Below are 21,117 nucleotides of genomic sequence, written 5' to 3'. Positions count from 1 at the left end.
CTTTTGTTATTTCTTAATACTATTTGAAACTATATGATGTCATTTGGGCGGCTTTTGTGGGAAATAATTTCAAATGCATCTTTGCTTTTTAGTAGCCCCCTAAGCCCAAAATTCGGCATATATTTTGTTATCGTTTGTTATCATTATTAGGCCTACCAGTATCATCTAAATGTCTATATGATCGTTTTTATTTCAGAAAAAAAAAAAAAAGAAATTAACTGCAATCAACAATTAACACATGTGAAGAATTTAAAATATTTTTGAAGAAAGACGTGTATTTTGTTACGATACTTTATTGTGACGTCACAACTCAAGCAACGTGATAGAAAAAATAAATAAAAACATCACCATAACGACAGGAGACAACAAAGATGGAGTGGTTCAGCAGAACAGCCACGCCTTCTTCGTTCTGTGGCTTGTTTTCCGTTTTGAAAGACCTGATTTATTCACTGAACAAAGGGATAGAATTCAGCCCAGTGTTTGCATCATGGATCTTTCTAGCGGGCTCACTAAACCTGGCGCTGATGCATTTTGAGTTTCAAACACTCTTGAAAACACTGAAAGGAAGGTAGGATATGACAGCCACACTTTATATACAAAAGTAAAGATGTATTTGCTGCCCCTACATAACGTTTTTCTTTTCTTTTTTTTTATGTCTTCTTCCAGTGATTGCATTTGGATCTCTTAACTTTTTTCCTATATAGCAGAAAGGCCCTATCACATGCGCGATTAAAATGATTGCTTATAATATTGTAGACAGTGAATTATAAATCTAAATTGCTTAACCTGATACTACTTTACCAGTAATGAGCCGATTTTTATCTAATTTCTGTGGATTCCAATGGTGCATAATAAAAATGAATATTATCATTTCAGCGTCGAATTCATCACCAGACTTTTTCTGCCTCTCATTTTGTACCGGGGGATATGGCTTCCTGGAAATTCACTGTTGGAGCGACTTTTCGTTTTGCTGAGGGTTCCCACTTTCATACCTTTTGGAACTCCATGCCAGTGGCTGGGAATGTTGTCCACTTTAGCTGCACTGTCCTTTTTCGTCCTGACAGCCTATCTTGCACAAGAGACTCCATCTCAGAAAATTGTCTACGTCAAAATGCCACGGTAAGATTTCTTCGGAAATATTTTTATTTATAAATAAATAGGCTTAGTATCACATGAAGTGGACGACTTCGTAATTTTCGCTAATATTGGAAATGAATCGTCATTGAAGGTAGTGATTTCGAAAATATAAGCGTGCATAGGCCTCATGCATCCCTCTCATCACTCTCAACTTGTACTCTTTTCAGTTTCCTTTATATAATTTCAAGATTTTCTATGTTTTCAGAAAGAAGAAACATTCACCTATTCGACGTAATCCACGCCGAACCAGAGACGGCGCTGTTTATGGCTACTATGGCTGATAATGTCAATACTATGTCCGAAGCAGATTATACAGTTACTCAAGACAATAAAAAGCAATTTACAAATTGGAACTTATATTGAATGATTTTTCTATTTATCTGAAACATTTTCGGTTTGTTTCAAAAATGTTTTCTTATATTAAATGAGATTTCAAAATTAAATCTTTTGGGTATCAGTGAATATGAAGATCCGTTACCTTAAACTGTGCTTTACTGGAACTAATTGAAACATCCATGAAATAAAGCTCAAGTATGTTAGCAACTGATGTTGTCTCCTTCTGTGATTAGTTATAGGCCTACTCAAGTGTCAAAATTATTTGTTTATTTTATTTATTTATTTTATTTTATTTTTATTTTTCTTTTGGAGAGGGAGAGAGAGAGAGAGAGAGTGTGTGTGTGAGAGAGAGACTAGCGCCAATGCTGTTTTTTTTTTCTTCATCTTATTTTTATCTTGTTGTTGTTGTCCTTTTAGAGAATACATTTTCATAGTAACTTGTTAAGGGATGGCATTTAGCCCATCTAATTTATTATTTATTTCATAACCGTTTTACCGACTAAGCTGTCGACTAAGCCTTTACACTCATTCCCAGGATCCCAGTAGTACATGTATCTAAAGTGTTTATATATTTTATTAGTTTCACATCTTAAGTAAGAATGGTCTTACGTGCTAATTTTGCAAAAACCAAGTGAACTTTTAACATGGCTCCTTCGTGGATGATTTTTTAAATTATTAATCAAATCTCCCGCGTTCTGTCTTTGTTTTGTCTTAAAAGTGGAAATTTCCGCAGCGGCGGGGAACCCCCTTCAGTCGATTATAGGGCGGTATTCATATTTGTTCAGTTGGCTGAACGCGCACCCAAACCAGTACTAGCTAGGTCATAATGGCGTGGCCAGCGTGGCATTTTCGGGACGTATGAAGTTGAATAAGTTCAAAGGTATACTAAAACCATAGCACTTGTGATGTAGGATAAGTTTTTAGATTCGGTGATTTGCAAAGAATGTTACTTTGCTATAATACTGGTTGTTTATACGTTTCTTCAACGGTTACGAAGGTCTAAATCGAAGTGAAATCAATATAGATGTATTACGGACTGAGAAGTAGTTAGAGGTTTTTTCAAACACCGAGAGAAATAAATACGAGGACTTGTAAAAACAGAAACTTGAACATGTGTTTATGACCTATGCATTAAGTATCTAGAGCTTAGAAGTACGAAAATTGAAATAATTTGCAGTTAAATTCAAATTTGCTTAATCATGGCGTATTGGGGGAATTCCAGTCGTAAAAATGTGGATTTTTTTATCGTCAATAACTTATTTTAAGAACCGGTTGTGATGCGCCTGTTTATAGCAACAGCTGTTTAATAGAGTAATTTTCCTGATCAGATCTGGATGCGAAAGTAACGGGATTTTTTTTACTCTTTAGACAGACTGAACATTGACCACCGGTAAGATATCTCATTTGTTGGCAAAAAATTAACGTGTGTTTCTAAATATAGCCCACTTTTGTCCATTTAGATCTAAAAGATTCTTAAAAGCTGCCAATGTTCAATAAAAGAAGAATTGGGAAATTATGTCATCGAGATCGACCTCGGCAGCTGATGAATCTACGTTGAGAGATTTTTCCTCGAAACCAAAACCAAGCCCTAGAAAAAATGGGATGAAAACTCCTTACGCCAATACTGCAGAGTTGGATAAGTTGGAGGATTTGAATTTTTCCTCCACCACAAGCGAAGATAGCAGTGTTTGGCTTACAGTTGGACACAGCATGCATTCACAGGTAACAGTACAGTCATGGCATCTTATGATTGAAAATGTTGATATAGGTAACATTCAAAATTTTAATTTTCCTTAGTAGATGTCATGTGAATCAAGAAATGCCTAGGGCGTGTTTTTGAATAATATCACGCTAGGCTACAGTGATACAGACAACCAGTACAGATGTTCATGACTCATGTTCTATTGTTTTAATATCTAATTAATAAATTATAAGTATATATATTAATAATTAAGTTATTAGATTAACGGTGCAAGTTTTTAATGTTGCATTGCGTGAGATTTATGTCGCATACTCGATTGAGGTCTATGGCACTTTACATCACATATTTGACACTTTTCTAGTCTTGGATAGAAGAGTATTTTTATAGAAAAAAAATTAAATTTAGCATACTTCAAGATGGCTTATCACGTTTATGTCATAGGCGATCATCTGGGGCACTTAACGCCACTCGCCTCCGAAGGTGATAAGTCCTAAAGTCCAGCTGTCACGTTGCCCCATGTTGAAGGTACGGGAGTTCACAAATGAGGAAAGAAATAAAATTTTCTCTGAGAGAGGAGGGTGTCGATGTTACCCAAGTAGCTGTCAGATGGTGTATCTCGTCAGACTGTGTACAGGGTTTGCAGTCCATCCTTCTGCATCCAGGATTCTTTTTTGACAATAGTTATGTTTCGTTTTAGGAACTTACAGGAGACCTTTTTGATAGAAAAGAGATAATAGCTAGAGAACAAGAAATGGAAAGAAAAAGGAAAGAAGACAATCAGAATCAGAATTTTGATTTCGAGACGTCAAAACAACAACTCTCAAAAACCGCTGAATTGTGTCTAAAATTGGCGGAACAATTAGATTCTAAAAGTCTTTGCCAGGTATGTTGAAAGTGTCCATATTTTCGCCTACGTGGCGACATCAAAAAGAATATAATTTGTACATGGTCTTCCGCCATTTAGGCGAGCTTTTAATGCTTTGCCTTATTTATTGCAGCCTATACCTCTACGTAGGTAAATGAAAATGTCCGACAGAAATGAAATCATAAATAGATATACAATGAAGCAACGATCTGATATGCTATGATTACTCATACAAAATAATGAGCTCAAGCGACTCTTATTACTCAGTTGCCAGTAAATGCAGCACTGTCATCTAGATCTCTCTAAGCCAGGGCCTTGGTGAGGTCCTGGGCAAATGCAATCAGAGTTTCGTTCACTTGGTTTTAATTCATTATGAAGGCAAATATTTCATCTATGGTTGATCGACCAAATTTTGTATTGTACAGGGGGCTGCTGAATCCATCTGAGAAATACATACAGAAGAATGCGGGATTTATTTTTAAATATTTAAACATCAAAACGTTTTTGTTGCAGCAACCTAAATCATCAGAACATAACAAATTAAAATCTGAGAATCAACAACTGAAACAACAGCTAGGAGAGGTAGGTTGATTCTGTGAATAACTGGCATTTTTATTTGGAGGGTAAATGTTACTGTATCGTCTCTTAAACTACATGTACCAGTATATATGGGCAGTCCACTGAACATTACCATGGAAGTTTTTGATACTACAGTAGGTTTACCTTGTTCATCAATGTTTATTCACTCGCCAGACGGAATTGAAATTATCTTTTTTTATGAATCACGTTTTGGTCGTATAGTAGTAAATGAAAAATAAAAAACGAGCGCTTATTCATATCCTGATGACCAAGAACTAATTTTGATTCATGATAATCTCTTGTAACATAGATAGATTATACCAGGACGCCTCTCATAACATGACAACCTTTTTTTATGAATTTAGGTTATCGATGCTAACCTTCATTGGCAAAAATATAACGTGGAGAGGGACAACTATGTGATCAGTTTGCAAAATGCGCTTAAGAGCAAACAAACGCAAAAGTGCGCATGCGCCAGCAGAGTGCCCGCTGACGTATTGACAGTGGCACAGCAAAAAGAAGTTGACAAGATACTGCTCAATGCTAAGGCGAAAACTTCATCGATAGAAAAAGAGAAGGAACAGGTGAATATCACGTATTTATGGTCAACCTTTTCTCTACATATTTATGGGTATTAAACTAAATACATAGAAAATGCTACTACAAACGTAATGTGGGATGTTTTCGAATGGTTGAGGTACGGTAGGGGCCTACATGTGGTTTAAATTGTTTCGAGACAGAATGAGAATATTTAAACGTAGAATATTTAAACGTGTATGAGCAGGGATCATGATTTTTAAAATCAACTAAAATCAAGAAGATGGCTTCAAATAACATTGTCTCTCATTGTTTGCAATCAAAATGAAAATTTGCAAGTATAACGGTGCCCTTGATTAGCACCCGCAGAAAAAACTTGGTTTTAATCATCAGTCCTCTAAAGTATTCGTACATTTCCCTTGTCCTCTAACTACGCAGTGACTGTAAAATAATTCTATAGCATCTTTCACTAACTTTCAGCTACAAGATTCCATCCGCGATCTTCGTCTTACCATTCATCAGCAAAATCAAGAAATAGAGAACCTGAAAAAGAGCGCTGCCAGGAACCAGGATCAACACCGGTCTTCTAACCGTTCTAACGACGATGACTATGTCAATATGTTGAAAGAGCAAATTCGCGCCGTGACCGAAGACTTTGAGGCCGAGAGACGAGACCGAGAGGAGGCGCATTCAAAAATTCTCGAACTTGAAATCCAGCTTCGACAGTTAAGGGTGAGTAAAGTGAAATGATAATGATCACAACAACCGGGAGGCGATGATGTTGGCTATTTTTTCTTAGTTACGAAGAATTACATAAGTTTAAAGATCGTTGACTAGAATAAATTGTAATGGGTTCGAACTTTATTTGTGTAAATTACGACTGGATGCCTTATCCACAATGTTTTATTTCAACAAGAAGTACGCCTCTGTCAGAAGAATCAGTATGACCACAATTTTAAACTTGCCCTCCACAAATGATAGACAACCGACATTATTTTAAATCTTCAGAACTCGAGGAGCAATTTCAAGTTCTATCACCAAGGCAACACTGTTGTGGACGGTTGATCAAAAGACAGACAACAGCAACAGAGGACCGACTGAGTCATTTATACAGTATTAAATGAAACAAGAACAATTTTAAGTAACAAATCTAAAACCAAATCTAAAACAGATGGCTGTTATAGGTCTTGTGAAACCTTGTTTTTCCTAGCGCAAGAATAAAAAAGCAAGATATATTTTACTCAAGACTATAACATATATCCAAATTGCAATACCCATGCATTCCAAATCGTTGCACACTAATGTGTTTTCAGTATCATAACTATAATTATATCATAACTATAATTATACGCGTGTGATATGTCCCAAAGTCTTACATTTTAATGGCTTTTTATACTGCAGTGCTACATGTCACATGTCAGATCTCAAATGCCTCAATGTCGGTAGTTCCTTCTGGAATGTCAAAGAGACGGTATAAACCAATCATGGCTCGTTTAGAACTAAGTTACAGTAGAATTGTTAGAAAACTTTAATAGAGGCATGGGTTGCGCAGTAGTTTGTAAGTGGAAGAAATGCTTTTTTAAGGATAATTAGATGTGGCGCGCAGATCCCTCAGAGCATACCTTTTAGTTTCGTTTGATTCCTTGAATTTCAATTCAGTTTGTCTGTTGCATTTTTAACAGAATTTCCATGCCCTTATTTTGGGAATTAATATGTGTTATAATTTTTGAAGTTATTGTGGCGAGTGACATGTTAAGCCATGTGATGCTTGTAAATTACTCACTTTATTTTGACAAGAAATATTCTACAACTCCATACTAATTATGGTTAAACTGATGCATATGCAACATATTCTACTAACTTTACTATTTTTACTGTTTTTTTTTTTTTACTAATTTTTTTTCTTATTTTTGAAAAGTAGGCGTACTGTGCACAGAAGTTGTGACTCACATACTCTGCATCATCGCACTGCTGTCCTTTTATCTTTTTTTTAAAGCCTAATGTCTATTTTAAGCTGTTTATATGTTACTTTTTGTTTGATGTGTGAATTCGACAGGTGTTCATTTATCATAAATGTTAAAATACTTCACAAATAAAAGTTTGCTTGGCGATGTCAATGATGTTTTTCATACACAGTGATCATTCATAAGTTGAAAAAGTACCAGTATATGACTTTTAAATGATAGCCAATGTACACGAAATTTGAGTACAATTGTTTGTAAATGATAACTTTTGCTGACTCGTCACATCATAATTTTTAGCAGTCTTATTGAATATTCGATATATATTTTTCATCCCTAAAGCCATAACATTTAATACTGGCAACAAATTATTACATAAAAATTATTAGGATAGTGGGGTTATATAATATATGATTTGGCCAAATCTCGCACCATCGATATTCTTCGTTGCTTTCTTTCTTGTTGTGAATAAAAATATGAAAGTTTGTGGTACACAGCCTGTCTGGGATGGAGGAGACATAAAAAGATAGTGCACACCCCAAATAAACCACATTAGTGCTATATCATTTTTCATACTGCACTGCATTTCGTCAAAATAATTAAAACTACCTTAGACTTTCCATCTGTCTGCTGGTGCAAGGAAGTCTTACACATTTTTGGTTAATGACAACACTTTCCTTGCCAACACTGGGGAATTGTTTGTGATCATGAAATGTTTCTTGAAGAAAGTAACAAATTTCTACATATCATGAATATAGGAGTAAGAGAGTGTAAGCGTTCTCATTCACGGAAGCAATTAAAAACCAATGTAAAGACTGGTAGGCTACATTAAGACACCGCGTGAATTAATGCATTCATTATCACACGCGATTCGTCTATAGACGTAATGTATTGGAATCTCATTACCAGTCCAAATGTGCACGGCTGCATCTGAATATTAATTCAAAGACAGACACATCCCTGGGTGACACTCCGAGCTCAGAATTAGAAGAAAGAAGGTTATTACTGTATAGATACTTGGTAAGAGATTTTAATGCGTTGGCTTGGATAATATCTGGGTTTGACTTTATTGCAGTTATTTCCAGACGAGTCGTGCAATTATGCATCAGGGTGAAGGTATTAATACCACTTCAGCTGCTACCGTGGTATTCTAATATCATTCATTTTTTCGTTCATTTTTTAAAAAATGCATCCTTGTCTCAGAAACTGTAAGTTTTGTCAGAAATGCAAACCGTGTTGCTGCTTGTCTTTTTGTTCAGTTTTTTTATGTAAGATTATCTGCACATGAAATTGTCATTTAACCGGGTTAAGGATAACATTAGTAACTCTCGTCCTTTTTACATTCAAATCAGGTTCATTATATGACTTAATGTTGCCACGTACTTTTAAGTGAGATAAGCACATTACCATCAAGGGGCATTCGAGGTTTAAGCCAAACTTTCTTTCAGTCTTTCACGTTTTATCCTTATTTCAATGTTTTGAGCCAAATTGCAATTTGCATCTCTATACTAGATTTTGCCTTTAATTAATGTAAACAAGGATTTCGCTAAACTAGAAAAAAGTTGTCATGTCTGTAAAAGATAGCTAATAACACGCACAATGACAAGTGGTTTTTTATTCTGATTTTAAAGAAATGTGTATTTCGTCCACTTCTCTGCATTAAATCCTAACAACAAAAAAGTATAGCTGTAACGAGAACTGCCCACTTATTTAAAGAATAATTGAATAGAGTTACGTTACTTGACCCGACTTTTGGTGTGATAAACGACGAAGAAACCTTAATAGATAAACTATCAGAAAGAATTGCAACGATTTCCGACCGTTTCCGTAAACTTTACACACAAGTGAATGATAGTGACAGCAGTAGGTACCAAATGAAAATGTGTGTAATAAATTTAAACCAAAATCTCTTTGCACTTCAGGGAGCATTTCACCTCTCTCCGGCAGACGACAGTATGACGTCATCAATTTCTAGATGCTGTGTCCTGAAACGCCCTTTTAATTTAAAAGCGTTTCTAAAGAAATACTTCTGCGAAGGTAATATTTTGTCTCAGCAGTACTTATTTCACAAAGGAAAGTGACTAAGAAATTAAAAGAAAAAGGTCACATTCTGGAGCTTAAAGATAGAAAAAATGACAATTTCTAGTCATTTTAACTCATTTTCACTTCCGGGGTTAAAGAAAGAATCGAAGGGTATCAGCCGTCAAATGTGACTGCAATGCGCAGAAAACTACCGCAGATTGACCGAGAATTTATTATTTCATTCGTTTCAAGGCTCTCAAAAGTACAGTTTCATTTTAAGTAATTTTATGAAAATGCATTTCAGATAAAAAAAACACATGTAAAATAAAAGCAAGCCGAAAGCGAAAACAGTAACGCCGGTGAAACGAACTGAGGGTCCGTGTAACAGAAAATCCTCTCTCCATTTTGTCATAGTGGTTAGGGTTAGCCTGACCTCAGTGGGTCAAAATCTAGGGCGAGGTTTACCTGTACTCTCCATTATGGGGGACACTGTCACGTTACACCGGATCGAATAGATTTATACTATTGCGACACGGGTTTACTTGTAACATTAAGCAACAAAACGCATTTAACCATTATTTTCTATAATAAACCTTTTTACTATTTTTTAGGTCAGCATTTACTTCCAGCCCAAGAGGAGGCTCTTAGGAATCTCCCTCCGGACGCCGTGTGGTACAAAATCTTTATGGTACGGTACAGACGCATCGTTGCGTTTGTCATCCCAGTCACCATCATCATGTTTGCGTGGCTGTCTATTATGATCAGATACAACTTTTGGGGCCTTTTCACAGATAAATACTTCATGACCATAACCATGGTATTGGGCTCTTTAGTTGCAGGTAAAGTTGCACACACCAGACGCTGTGCAAAAATACAGTAATGTTCAAAAGTAAGCAATATCTGATAAATATGTAGCAAGATAGAATTGGTCTTTATCTTTTCCATGGATTTTTTCATTTTCTTAAAGAATGTAGGCATTCACGAAACCAGTTTTTTGTTTCTGTTTACCAGGAATGACCAGTGAGGCTGGAGGAGCCGTGGCCTTCCCTGTGATGACCTTGGCGTTTAAAATCTCCCCCATCGTGGCCAGAGACTTCTCCATGGCCATCCAGTCTGTTGGACTCCCGGCGGCAGCATTCACCATCATCTACATGCAAATCCACTTGGAATGGCACGCCATACTTTTCTCCTCTCTTGGGGGCGCTGTGGGAATCATTATTGGCCTGGAATACGTGAGCCCGCTATTGACCCCACCTCAGAAAAAGTTGGGATTTGTCTGCATCTGGTTCACGTTTGCATTTGCTCTATTTTTCCTTAATATAAACCACAAGCGACGTACTTTTCTTAAGATACCAATGTTTAACTGTTGGAAAGCCTTGGTGTTGGTTCTGACAGGCTTTGCTGGTGGGATGTTTACGTCGTTTGCCGGAAGTGGACTGGATATCTGCAGCTTTAGTATCCTCACCCTTCTGTTCCGCGTCAGCGAGAAAACTGCCACGCCCACTTCCATCGTCCTGATGGCGGGAAACACTGTGGTTGGACTGTTTTGGAGGGCTGTCATCATTGGAGGCGTCTCCATTGACTGCTGGGAATATGTGGCCGTCACAGTGCCGGTTGTCATCGTCGGCGCACCGTTCGGGTCGGTGATTGGCAGTCACTTCCACCGCCTTGTCCTTGCTGCCTTGATCTACGTGTTGGATACCGTGGCTCTGGTGGCTGCCTTCGCTATTGTGAGGCCTTTAACCACCGAACTGATCCTCATCTCTGTTGGGATTATCATATTTGGCGCCGTTTTCTTTGCTTCAGTTACCAAAATCGGCGGGCTTATATTAGAGAGATTTGAGGCATCAAATGCATTACGTGGAAATTCTGGGATGAAAGAAAATAGCACAGATATTTCGACAACAATAGAAGATTCAGAAAATGCCAAAACCGAAATAGAAATATTTCATATAGATGTGAGTTAGTCTTTAAAAGCGGACGCGCAAAGGGAAACTAATACATGGAGTGCAGACGAAGAGGAAAACACGAAACTGTGAACTTGAATTTACTGACATGCTAAAAGTGAAAGTTCTACAGGTGAATGACTAAAAGATGGACATAAAGGATTAGAAAAAGACAGGAGACGTTCAGCCAAGACTGACAGTACGATGCACGAAATAGTCGAAACGTTCAGAAAAATAGCGGACATAATTTTTGGCCCCTGCTTCTATCAAAATTCATCACACACACACACACACACACACACACACACACACGCATAAAGGCTAATGGTTAATACACACTAATCGTGCTAATAAAACATTTATATCTAAAGGGTATTTTGTAAAAGTGTCAGCCTTCAAGTTTTTGAGTCATTAACGACAGGGAAATTGTTCTTTGCGGTGACATTATTGTTATTATTATTATTATTACACATCTCTTATATTTTCATCTATAAGATTTGAAAAACCATTTCGAGAGACTCCGCCCATTACTCCTGTGGACATATCACATTAGCTGCGTGCTGACAGGTCAAAGTGTTTTGGTCGAACAGCGTTCCCTGTGGACAAGGAAACATGTCGAAACCTGCTTCAGAAGTCAGAAGTTCGCCGCCAATACAAATACGGTACACCTGGAGAAATAAACATTAACGTTTAATTAATCTGTAGGTCATTAGGAATGACTTTTATATATTTAATACGAAATAGCTCTATCTAATTGTTTCTGGAAGTCAAAGGGAATGATCTGCAGATCTTTGCTATATGTAATTGTCTTGTCAACGAAAGTATAGTGCTTCAGTGTATATATGTAAACATGGCGCATCACTCAACACCAGACAGTAGCTATTTTATTTATTTCTATATCTTATCGTTGTGAAGAGACAATTTGGTGGGGCACTAGACAGCAATTTCAATTTATCCACGACTCTTTATGTATATATTGATTTCCATGGACTGGAAATAGAATAGTGCAGACGTCAATATAAGACCACATGGCGCTAGAACAACATCGGGCCTAAGACTTTCAAAAAATCCATGTTATGAAATCTAATCGTAATTTTGACAAATTTGACGGAAAAAACATTACTGCCTTAAATTCTTAATATTCATTTTTAGAAAAAAATTTTGTCGTATAAGTTATATAAAGATTTTTTAACCTAAAAAAACCCAAACATTTTGTTGATTTTTTCCTACTGTTACTTTAATTGTATAATTACAGAAAGTTTAATCCTTAATTATACTTAACAAGCTACGAGTGATTTCCTGTTTGATACCTTAGTTTTCTTTAATTGTATCTAACTGTAAGTAGGGTGTCAGTGGGTTAGGAAAAAAGTAGGGTAACGGAGAGGAGAGATGAGAGTGAATGGCGTCTTGAGTTGGTTTCCAGCCCAAGAGCTTTGAGACGAATTAGGAGACGCTAAAGGCACACGATAAGAGCACGTACTCCACATCCCCTAGTTCTGCCATTTCACGGTGAGGCCGCATGCGCTAGCGGACTCAATTTCAAATTGCCATGGCTACCGCCTGAATGGCTGCTTTTGAGGTAGTACCCACCGTGCCCTTAACAGTTTGATCAACCGAACCCACATCTTTGCCGACTCTCTAGCCTTTCCTGTCTAGAGAAAAAAGCGGGTGAGTAAAGAATTTTCGCTTTGTTAAATCAGGGAATTATATCCGATATAATTCCCTGGTTAAATGAAGCTTTGTTTCTATCAATTCGTCTTGTGTTCGCGTTTTTTAATTCTATGATTTAAGAACGGGTGTTAAGCCTCTTGCTCATCATCGAGTAGACGACCTAACAATTGATGCTAGAGGGTAGCCATTCACTATACTTTTAACCTTTTAAAGGACTTGAGCCACGACCTTGTGGTATAAAGATATTTATCATTATTTTACATTGCAAACAAAGATAAAAGCACTTTCAACAACGGCCCTAATAGTGATCCAATCCAAACTCTGACAAGTAAGATGTTCGTTTTTTTTTCGGTCTAAACAATATATATGAAAAAAGAATTTCACATGTTCTGTTTTGAGTTGCTTGAACCATGAAAGAAAATGCGTGCTAATATTCTCAGGCAACTCTCTTCTTACGCCCGTTCTTTATTCACGTAACATAACAAGAATGGCGTATCTTTTGAACGAAACGAATAATCTACAGACACATTTACTACTTAGGTTATTCGATGCATTTTTTATCCATGCATGAATAACCGTTTTGTTAGTGTACCTTCACGAGTCTTGATTTTCACATGTACATTTGTACTTTAATATGCTGCATTTTTTTGTTAGATACACCTGGAGCACTGGGTCAACAAACCGGGTTGCGTATGAAATATCTAGGCACAAAACACTACGATGGATGAGGAAGAACAGATCGCCGCAGACGTCAAAGAGCCGAAGGAAAATGTCGGTTGCAAAAGATTCGATAAAATCCAAAGCTATTTAAATGTCCTTTTTCAACGACTAAATACGTATGTTTTAGCAAAAAGTGGTTTAAGTCATAATAATATAATATTACATGAATTTAAGTTATCCCTAAGAAAAAGGGTCAATTTTAGTAATGCGTAACATACTGTACATGTACATATGTAAAGGTGACAAGACAATTAATGATGATATTGACGATGAAATAACTGAAGGTCTGTTTATATTTCAGAACATTTTGTTGATGTCTACAGCAGACGATGACACGTCATCAACTCGTGGATGCTGTGTCCGGAAACACCCTTTTGATTTAAAAGTCTTTCTTAAAAAATATTTTTGGGAAGGTATAAGCAATATTATGTTTAAAGTAGAAAAAATGTAACACTGTTCTCAAATTAAAAAAAATTATCGAATACAGTTTTAAAACTAACTTAAAGAAACTATATAAGAACAAAACAATAATAATTATTTGGAGTAAACTGTAAAGGAACATATGTCAATCATTTGAAGAGTTCCAAAGCAAAGGGAAATCTGAATCAAATTTTCGAAGACAAAGAAGATAAATTTTAGAACATTTCATTTGAAAGGGCAATCTTCATGTATATTTATCCTACCATTATCTTATCTGACATACCAGTACCCTTGGTACTGGTATGTCAATCAAAACATCATGTTTCCCTAACAAAATATTAGGCATATTCAACCAAAAATAAATTGTTTATTTATTTATTTATTTATTTATTTACCAGGCCAGCATCTTCTGCCAGCCCAAGAAGAGGCTCTGAGAAGTCTCTCTCCGGATGCAAAGTGGTACAAGAAGTTCATGGTGAAGCACAGACGCATCGTTGCGTTCGCCATCCCAGTGTCTGTCATCATGTTTGCGTGGCTGTCTATTATGATCAGATACAACTACTGGGGCCTTTTCACGGATAAATACTTCATGACCATAACCATGGTGTTGGGCTCTTTAGTTGCAGGTAGTGTAATTTTCCAAATGAATCAAAATAAAAAAATAAATAAAGCCCTAGTTGGACTGGTGTAATTATATGTATTGGCATCACTTCTAGAGTCTTCCAAGCGTTTGTAGGTATGGCCTTTAAGAGCAGGTTTAGGTTTTTAGGTGAAATTGATCGATTGAATTATTCCATTTTTTTGACGAATGTTATCATTCATGAAACCAGCTTTTCTGTTTCTGTTTACCAGGAATGACCAGTGAGGCTGGAGGGGCCGTAGCGTTCCCTGTGATGACCCTGGCGTTTAAAATCTCCCCCATCGTGGCCAGAGACTTCTCCATGGCCATCCAGTCTGTTGGGCTTCCGGCGGCAGCCTTCACCATCATCTACATGCAAATCCACTTAGAATGGCACGCCATACTTTTCTCCTCTCTAGGTGGCGCTGCAGGAATCATTATTGGTTTGGAGTACGTGAGCCCGCTGTTGACGCCACCGCAAAAAAAGTTGGGATTTGTCTGCATCTGGTTCACGTTTGCCTTCGCTCTATTTTTCCTTAATATAAACCACAAGCGACGTACTTTTCTTAAGATACCAACGTTTAACTGTTGGAAAGCCTTGGTGTTGGTTCTGACAGGCTTCGCTGGTGGAATGTTTACGTCGTTTGCCGGAAGTGGGCTCGATATCTGCAGCTTCAGCATCCTCACCCTTCTGTTCCGCGTCAGCGAGAAAACTGCCACGCCCACCTCCATCGTCCTGATGGCGGGAAACACTGTGGTTGGACTGTTTTGGAGGGCTGTCATCATTGGAGGCGTCTCCATTGACTGCTGGGAATATGTAGCCGTCACAGTGCCGGTTGTCATTGTCGGCGCACCGTTCGGGTCGGTAATTGGCAGTCACTTCCACCGCCTTGTCCTTGCTGCCTTGATCTACGTGTTGGATACCGTGGCTCTGGTGGCTGCCTTCGCTATTGTGCGACCTTTAACCACCGAACTGATCCTCATCTCTGTTGGGATTATCATATTTGGTGCCGTTTTCTTTGCATCGATTACGAAAATTGGCACGAGGATTTTAAAGAACATTGAGGCATTGGAGAAGAGGTCGAATAGAGGGGACGGGTTGGAGGAAGCTAACTCAGAATTTGCGACGACTAGAGAATCATTGAAAACAAAATCAGATGGTCGTAATACTGGCCAATTCTTAAAATATTCTTACCATGACAAAAATTTTGAAACGGACAATCAGAGAGGAACAAACAAAGAAAACGTTGTCACTGAAGTTAACACTTTACTCTAAATGATAAACAAACAAACAAACAAAGTAGACATGGGACGGCTTTGCAAAAAGTCAGAAGAAGAAAGAAAGAAAGAAAGAAAGGGAGAAGAAAATAAAATCTACTACTTATAGATATTTGGTCATCGTTCAGGCAGTATAAAAGTTTGAGCTTGAGTGAATACGAAGCTTTGAAGTGAAACGAGAGGTTACTTAATCAAAGGGGAACAAAGAAGATGCCCTTAAATTCAAAATACTTAGCACCTCACCTGACAATTCCTTGCGATATCTGCGTATAACCCATCCTCTCGACCTTCACACTTAAACAAGAACCTTTCAGGAATACCATGAATACTGCCCTGCTGTGCCTGCAATTCCAATTTTATATGTTCCAAGATTGCAATTGGCTAGGGATGTATTTAATGTGAAACTTAGATCGTGTATTTCTATCATTCTAATTATAGAACGTATCTTTTTGGAATTTTAGCACCTACAGTCAATAAGGTAAGATTTCGTAAATAAATGCAATATCATATAAGGCAATGCCACAAGATTAAATCCTGATTATGTAGATTGTGACATCTATTTTAACAAAACTATAACACGAATGAAATAATTGTGAAGAATGCAATTACAAAGAATTGCTATGAAATTGCTCTTACCTTGGAAAAGTCAAGGACACCAATCGACAGGATTAAAACTGAAAAAAAGTCGTTTACATTCCACACCCAACTACATCTCTTGTTTTTCTTATATTGAAAATAAAGAAGAGCGTTTGTTTTTCTTTGCACGTACATGCACATGCACTTTATAACGTGGCCTAATATGCGCAACAAAATTAATAAAATGACACCATCGAAATCTTTTCCTGCCTGCCTAATATTGTTATTATTTATTATTTTTACTTATGCCACTCGCTACTAGAAATTGACCAGCAATATTAAATTCAAACTTTTTTTCTGCAGCTTAAACATTACATTTGGAAAGGTCGCTAACAATATACCTGGCACTGTAAAACAAGCGATCTTCATGATGGCCTCTTCAACTGATAAATACGTACACCGATCGTTTCGCTTAGTTTTATATGGAGAAACAACGATATCCTAGCAATCATTTTTATGTACCAGCACCTCATCGGAAATAGGTCATCAAAGAAAATCATCAAAAGCGAACCATTATGCTGTGTACAATAAATACCGGTATGATTCCAGTCGGATATTTAACGAGCACTGGTTAGTATAAACGGCCTTCACCCTCGTCACAGTCTCTTTAAACCTACTATGTTCTCAGGGCACAATAAGTCGTCGAAACGGTCAGGGTTTCTAATCCAAAATGCCCAAAAATATCATTGATTTTTTATATCTGCAGAACGTATTTGTCTCTTTTGATATCAATTGATGATTCCTTGCACGTATTGTTCATTTCAATACACGGTTTTGAGCACGTACACATAATTATCTGTTATTTTGATAGCTCGTAATAAACGGTTAATTGTAATACACTATTGACCTGGGGCAGTTTTAATGATTTTTATTGTTTTCTGTGCAAGTCAAATTGCTTCAGACAATGAGAGGTTATTTAGATAACAATTGAGAGAATGTAAAAAGGAAATTGCTTTTATTATGTAGGTAGACAGTGCTTTTGAACGGTGGACTTTTCACCGAACCCTCATATACATGTTCTTGTTTTTTGCGTGTTGTTGTTCACGCTAGCTATGTCCGTTCGCATATCTTGTGTGCAATGTATCTTTTTTTGTAACATGACTTAAATGAACAAAAGATATAAGATACATGTACATGTAGTTACTGTCTTCTATTATAATTATCAAACTAGTAATTTATGGGTTGATTCTATCTTTTTTCACCATATTCAATATTGCTTTTGCGTCCCCTTTAGGCTTTCTGATGAATAAATGAGTAACGCAAATGGCTTATTCTATACATTTTATTCTGGGACTCCAAAATTTCGAGCAAGATTAATTTAAACTACTCAACGAGTGGTGAGTGGTAGTGAAAAGTCAAATTTGAAAATACTGGAATAAAGTTAAATACTTTGGATTTTTAACGGTTGGCTACTATCAAATTTTTAGGAAGATTTCTTCAGTTAAATGTATCAAAAGTAACTAAAAGTTATCGTAGGAGTGCAGTTTCGTTCTTTCTAGCCATCTGTCTTGCCCATCTCTCACGACATTAGGTCAAAAAATACATCTTCTGTACCCACGGTCTTTGGGCGGGTTTTGCGTGGGATCGCCTGGGGTCGGCTCTTGGGGGCGCTCTGTGCCTTCAAATACTTCTCTCTCCTCGCCTGTGAGGCACTGGCGCACGTGTCGTTGTACACCTGTTCTGCGCGCCTCAGAATGTCAAACAGAGGCTTGATGTCGATTGTGAAGAAGCCACTGAAGGGGGCGTCTAGATCAGCGACAATGTAGCACAACATGGAGATAGAGATTACTGTGATGTAGGACACGACCAGCTCGAAGATGTATGATTTGCCGTCAATCAGCAAGATGCCAAAGTACGCAGACAGACCCAGAAACTCCAGGATGAACCATCTGCAAAGAAACAGTAGTTATTACACATATGCCCTATTTAAATTAATTTCCAAGATTTTGAGAAAAATCGTAATATTGAAAGTATAATTCCATACTAAATATGATAAACAAATTGTGCCACAAATTTTAGCTTAATTTATCATAACGGGAGAATAATATTAAATGCCATATAAGTTTTTATCTTCGGCCACGTGCGTTTTATGAAAATCAATATTTTTTGCTGTCTAGCGAACACAGTTTTAAAAAATTTAATAGATTAGCACGTATTTCATAATTTTGTATTTAACCAATACTGACTGGAGGATGTGTGTGCGAGCGTGGAAGATGTTGAAGTTGTCGTAGTCACTCCCAATGAGCTCCACAATAATGCTGCTGATCTTGTGCATCATCGTGGTATCAACCATGGCGGACTTGTCGGTTAAGTCGACCTCCCGAATCTTATCAAGAATGGCGTACAGGCTGTCTGAAATATGTTATGTTCATTTCTTAAAAAGTCTTTAAATAGGGAAAAGCATTAGAGTCCATAATTCTAACACATGGTTTTGGATGACAGGAGATAGGGGCAGAAATAAATTAAGAGTTTAGGAACAGAAAAATACATTTTTCATTCAGACTCTCGCACAATTATGAGAATGAATCATACAACATGCTACGCATTAATTGTCGAATTGTGCTCATGTCTGTTGACAAACTGAGCTATATTTAGACCGTAATAGTATGAAATTGATTAATGAAAGTCCGTCTTTAACTACATGTATTTCTAGGTCAGGATACTATGGATCACAGATACTGTATCGGTAAAGATACCTGTCAGATGCTCCGGTGGCGGATTCACGTACTTCTCCACAGGACGGTCGACAATACGGACCATCATGTGGACAATGGCATCCTTCACAGCGATAACCACATCTAGACGGTCTGTGTCTGAGAGATGGATCTTGGTCGTCATGGCCACGATCTGCCAGAGGAGTTTCACCTGGTACAAAAACCTGTCAGTGACTGCCGATTGCTTCCTGGTGACACACTGAAACACAAACCCAAACATGATGGCGTACACCAGGCCCGATGGCATTAAAAAGCATCGAATTGGGATGTTGGCATTCACGAACTTGGAGTTGACTCCCACATCATCCCAGATATAGCTGACGATGTAAGACTGCACCAAAAGCATGAAGGGAGAACATGCCACCACAAAAATACATGGGAAGGAGAGCGTGAAAAGTTCCTGCACATTGTTTGAATACAATCTTAGTCGGGTTTCGGCCTCGACGTCGAAGGGATTGAGGAAGGGTTCGAAATCTCCTGTGCCGAGTTTCTTCATACTTTCTATGTCCCTGTCACGCTCTGGGTGGAGATCAGCTTCAGTATGTTTTGTTTTATCTTGGGCATGAAGAGCTTTTGTCTTCAGATAGAGGTACAGCATGCCTAAATTGAAAACAGAATTTTAAAACATATTGTGAGTTATAGTGAAAGTGATAGTAGTATGTTATTTGCTTGTTGTATTTTTGATATGCTTACGCATAGGTTTATGTAAAATGTAGGAATTTGGAAAACCAGCGGCACTACCAGTGCGTAGCTAAACCAGTGTTGCTTGTAAGCTAACCGAGATTAACCCAGGATGAACGAGTTACGATCAAACCAGTTATGCTTACCTAGGATGATTATGGCAATACAAGATATTGGTGCAACAATTTTATCCTCAAGCGAAGAGCTGAACAATTTCCACGTTGGAACCTCAGGCTCCGGAGTGGTAGAACTTGCTGCGGCAAGGTGAAACAACAAGAATCCAAGCATTGTTTCGCGAAACATTATCAAAAACACTGCCAATATATAAAAAGATTCTTGAGTTTAACTGCAAACCATGTCTCCTGCCGTCTCCATCCCTGAGGTTGCTTTTGGTTGTCTCCAGGTGTGACGTCACTCTATTGTTTGTTTCCAGGGGCTTGAAAGCTCTGTGACGTCAGGAAGGGATAGCGTAATAAACGGTACAAAACGTTGCGTAAGAAATCAACAATGCCGTTGCCTACTGTTGTAGTGTGATAACTTCTTCCATATGTTAGAATGCAGATGTGAAAAAGGCATCCCATACAACTTGAATGGCTCACCCTGACTCCTAGGAGCGTTACTTAATTGAGATACCTGAGCGTTATGGCATATTTAAGGCGCATTTATAATCGATTTGTGACGAATAAACTGCTGTGCCAAGAGGCCGGGGTGGTTAGAAAAGAATAACGGAAAAATAAACCCTGAAATGATGCGGTAGGTTAACTTATTTAAACCGCCAAATAACGACTTAAAGTATTATGACTATAGCGACTGTAGGAGACCGAAAATATAGCTTTAAACTGATAGCACACTGGTACACTTTTGATACTTTTAACTTTGTAAATTTTTAGTATTAGAAAGTTCTAAAAAAGAAGATTTCGACAATGTACAGTTAGTTTATTAATTCTCAAAAAATATGGAAAGCTCAGAAGGCTAGTCCTCTAAAGTAAAATCTTGCATTAGCCGAAATTCGACTATATCTTACTCAGCCTGAAGGCCCGGTGTGACAGGAATGTAAGCCTGATAAGTACCGTAGTGCGTTCCCAGCTACGTTATGCAGATGACATTCGTCCCATATAGAAACCCCAATACTCCGACTAACCCTAGCCTGTACTCACCATATAGGACCCTGGACTTCCATGCTTAGGACTACTTGTCACACCGTCCCGTCTAACGATAATTCCATGCCATATTTTTCGTTTATGTACATAAACTTTATACAATGGACAATCGCACATTTACTTTATTAAACAG

The 21,117-nt window shown here is 37.5% G+C and overlaps 6 protein-coding genes across 7 annotated transcripts; 4 read left to right on the top strand and 2 right to left on the bottom strand.

The window, feature by feature from the left end:
- The first annotated feature begins 308 nt into the window (after positions 1–308).
- Positions 309–1,494, top strand: LOC147762918 (uncharacterized). Its single transcript, XM_087010053.1, has 3 exons — positions 309–568; positions 877–1,119; positions 1,343–1,494. Exons 1-3 carry the CDS (start codon positions 372–374, stop codon positions 1,416–1,418), a joined length of 516 nt encoding a protein of 171 aa, XP_086866179.1. The 5' UTR covers positions 309–371; the 3' UTR covers positions 1,419–1,494.
- Positions 1,495–2,206: 712 nt separating this feature from the next.
- Positions 2,207–6,318, top strand: LOC106174539 (uncharacterized). Of its 2 annotated transcripts, none has more exons than XM_013556139.2 (7): positions 2,207–2,353; positions 2,934–3,195; positions 3,873–4,058; positions 4,554–4,622; positions 4,985–5,203; positions 5,637–5,888; positions 6,165–6,318. In XM_013556139.2, the coding sequence occupies exons 2-7, from the start codon at positions 2,989–2,991 to the stop codon at positions 6,219–6,221; spliced, it is 990 nt and encodes a 329-aa protein (XP_013411593.2). In that variant the 5' UTR covers positions 2,207–2,353; positions 2,934–2,988; the 3' UTR covers positions 6,222–6,318. The 2 variants fall into 2 exon arrangements, with proteins under 2 accessions (XP_013411593.2, XP_086866065.1); XM_087009939.1 differs by lacking the exon at positions 2,207–2,353 and adding an exon at positions 3,617–3,700 and having other exon boundaries at positions 3,052–3,195.
- A 2,754-nt stretch (positions 6,319–9,072) lies between these two features.
- On the top strand, positions 9,073–11,428 carry LOC106152450 (uncharacterized). Its single transcript, XM_013526039.2, has 3 exons — positions 9,073–9,154; positions 9,751–9,978; positions 10,151–11,428. The coding sequence occupies exons 1-3, from the start codon at positions 9,073–9,075 to the stop codon at positions 11,104–11,106; spliced, it is 1,266 nt and encodes a 421-aa protein (XP_013381493.2). The 3' UTR covers positions 11,107–11,428.
- Positions 11,429–11,482: 54 nt separating this feature from the next.
- LOC112042337 (U-scoloptoxin(01)-Cw1a-like) lies at positions 11,483–16,951 on the bottom strand. Its single transcript, XM_024076759.2, has 4 exons — positions 16,771–16,951; positions 16,430–16,467; positions 16,037–16,135; positions 11,483–11,753 (listed from the first exon to the last, which is right to left on the bottom strand). The coding sequence occupies exons 1-4, from the start codon at positions 16,796–16,798 to the stop codon at positions 11,613–11,615; spliced, it is 306 nt and encodes a 101-aa protein (XP_023932527.1). The 5' UTR covers positions 16,799–16,951; the 3' UTR covers positions 11,483–11,612.
- LOC106174526 (uncharacterized) lies at positions 13,757–16,084 on the top strand. Its single transcript, XM_013556126.3, has 3 exons — positions 13,757–13,889; positions 14,295–14,522; positions 14,749–16,084. Exons 1-3 carry the CDS (start codon positions 13,790–13,792, stop codon positions 15,789–15,791), a joined length of 1,371 nt encoding a protein of 456 aa, XP_013411580.2. The 5' UTR covers positions 13,757–13,789; the 3' UTR covers positions 15,792–16,084.
- Positions 16,952–17,351: 400 nt separating the features above from the next.
- Positions 17,352–20,344, bottom strand: LOC106174549 (uncharacterized). Its single transcript, XM_013556153.2, has 4 exons — positions 19,971–20,344; positions 19,126–19,743; positions 18,616–18,781; positions 17,352–18,318 (listed from the first exon to the last, which is right to left on the bottom strand). Exons 1-4 carry the CDS (start codon positions 20,125–20,127, stop codon positions 17,949–17,951), a joined length of 1,311 nt encoding a protein of 436 aa, XP_013411607.1. The 5' UTR covers positions 20,128–20,344; the 3' UTR covers positions 17,352–17,948.
- Positions 20,345–21,117: the final 773 nt, after the last annotated feature.

This window comes from Lingula anatina, chromosome 3 (assembly GCF_051362555.1).
Source record: "Lingula anatina isolate TDL-2025a chromosome 3, LinAna3.0, whole genome shotgun sequence".
Taxonomy (NCBI): domain Eukaryota; kingdom Metazoa; phylum Brachiopoda; class Lingulata; order Lingulida; family Lingulidae; genus Lingula; species Lingula anatina.
Note: the sequence above shows the minus strand (reverse complement) of the source record. Positions and strands in the feature narration are given on the sequence as shown.

Bases quoted from the DNA above. Each gene is read 5' to 3' on its own strand.
- LOC147762918 (XM_087010053.1), top strand. From the start codon at position 372: ATGGAGTGGTTCAGCAGAACAGCCACGCCTTCTTCGTTCTGTGGCTTG. The intron at 569-876 runs GTAGGATATGAC...TTATCATTTCAG, and splicing joins TTGAAAACACTGAAAGGAAG to CGTCGAATTCATCACCAGAC. The intron at 1,120-1,342 runs GTAAGATTTCTT...CTATGTTTTCAG, and splicing joins GTCTACGTCAAAATGCCACG to AAAGAAGAAACATTCACCTA.
- LOC106174539 (XM_013556139.2), top strand. From the start codon at position 2,989: ATGTCATCGAGATCGACCTCGGCAGCTGATGAATCTACGTTGAGAGAT. The intron at 3,196-3,872 runs GTAACAGTACAG...GTTTCGTTTTAG, and splicing joins GACACAGCATGCATTCACAG to GAACTTACAGGAGACCTTTT. The intron at 4,059-4,553 runs GTATGTTGAAAG...TTTTTGTTGCAG, and splicing joins ATTCTAAAAGTCTTTGCCAG to CAACCTAAATCATCAGAACA.
- LOC106152450 (XM_013526039.2), top strand. From the start codon at position 9,073: ATGACGTCATCAATTTCTAGATGCTGTGTCCTGAAACGCCCTTTTAAT. The intron at 9,155-9,750 runs GTAATATTTTGT...ACTATTTTTTAG, and splicing joins AAAGAAATACTTCTGCGAAG to GTCAGCATTTACTTCCAGCC. The intron at 9,979-10,150 runs GTAAAGTTGCAC...TCTGTTTACCAG, and splicing joins ATTGGGCTCTTTAGTTGCAG to GAATGACCAGTGAGGCTGGA.
- LOC106174526 (XM_013556126.3), top strand. From the start codon at position 13,790: ATGTCTACAGCAGACGATGACACGTCATCAACTCGTGGATGCTGTGTC. The intron at 13,890-14,294 runs GTATAAGCAATA...TTTATTTACCAG, and splicing joins TAAAAAATATTTTTGGGAAG to GCCAGCATCTTCTGCCAGCC. The intron at 14,523-14,748 runs GTAGTGTAATTT...TCTGTTTACCAG, and splicing joins GTTGGGCTCTTTAGTTGCAG to GAATGACCAGTGAGGCTGGA.
- LOC112042337 (XM_024076759.2), bottom strand. From the start codon at position 16,798: ATGAAGATCGCTTGTTTTACAGTGCCAG. The intron at 16,468-16,770 runs GTATATTGTTAG...ACTTTTTTTCAG, and splicing joins CGCTTGTTTTACAGTGCCAG to TTTTAATCCTGTCGATTGGT. The intron at 11,754-16,036 runs GTGAGGTGCTAA...TTATTTCTCCAG, and splicing joins ATATCGCAAGGAATTGTCAG to GTGTACCGTATTTGTATTGG.
- LOC106174549 (XM_013556153.2), bottom strand. From the start codon at position 20,127: ATGTTTCGCGAAACAATGCTTGGATTCTTGTTGTTTCACCTTGCCGCA. The intron at 19,744-19,970 runs GTAAGCATAACT...TTTTCAATTTAG, and splicing joins TATTGCCATAATCATCCTAG to GCATGCTGTACCTCTATCTG. The intron at 18,782-19,125 runs GTATCTTTACCG...AACATATTTCAG, and splicing joins GCCACCGGAGCATCTGACAG to ACAGCCTGTACGCCATTCTT.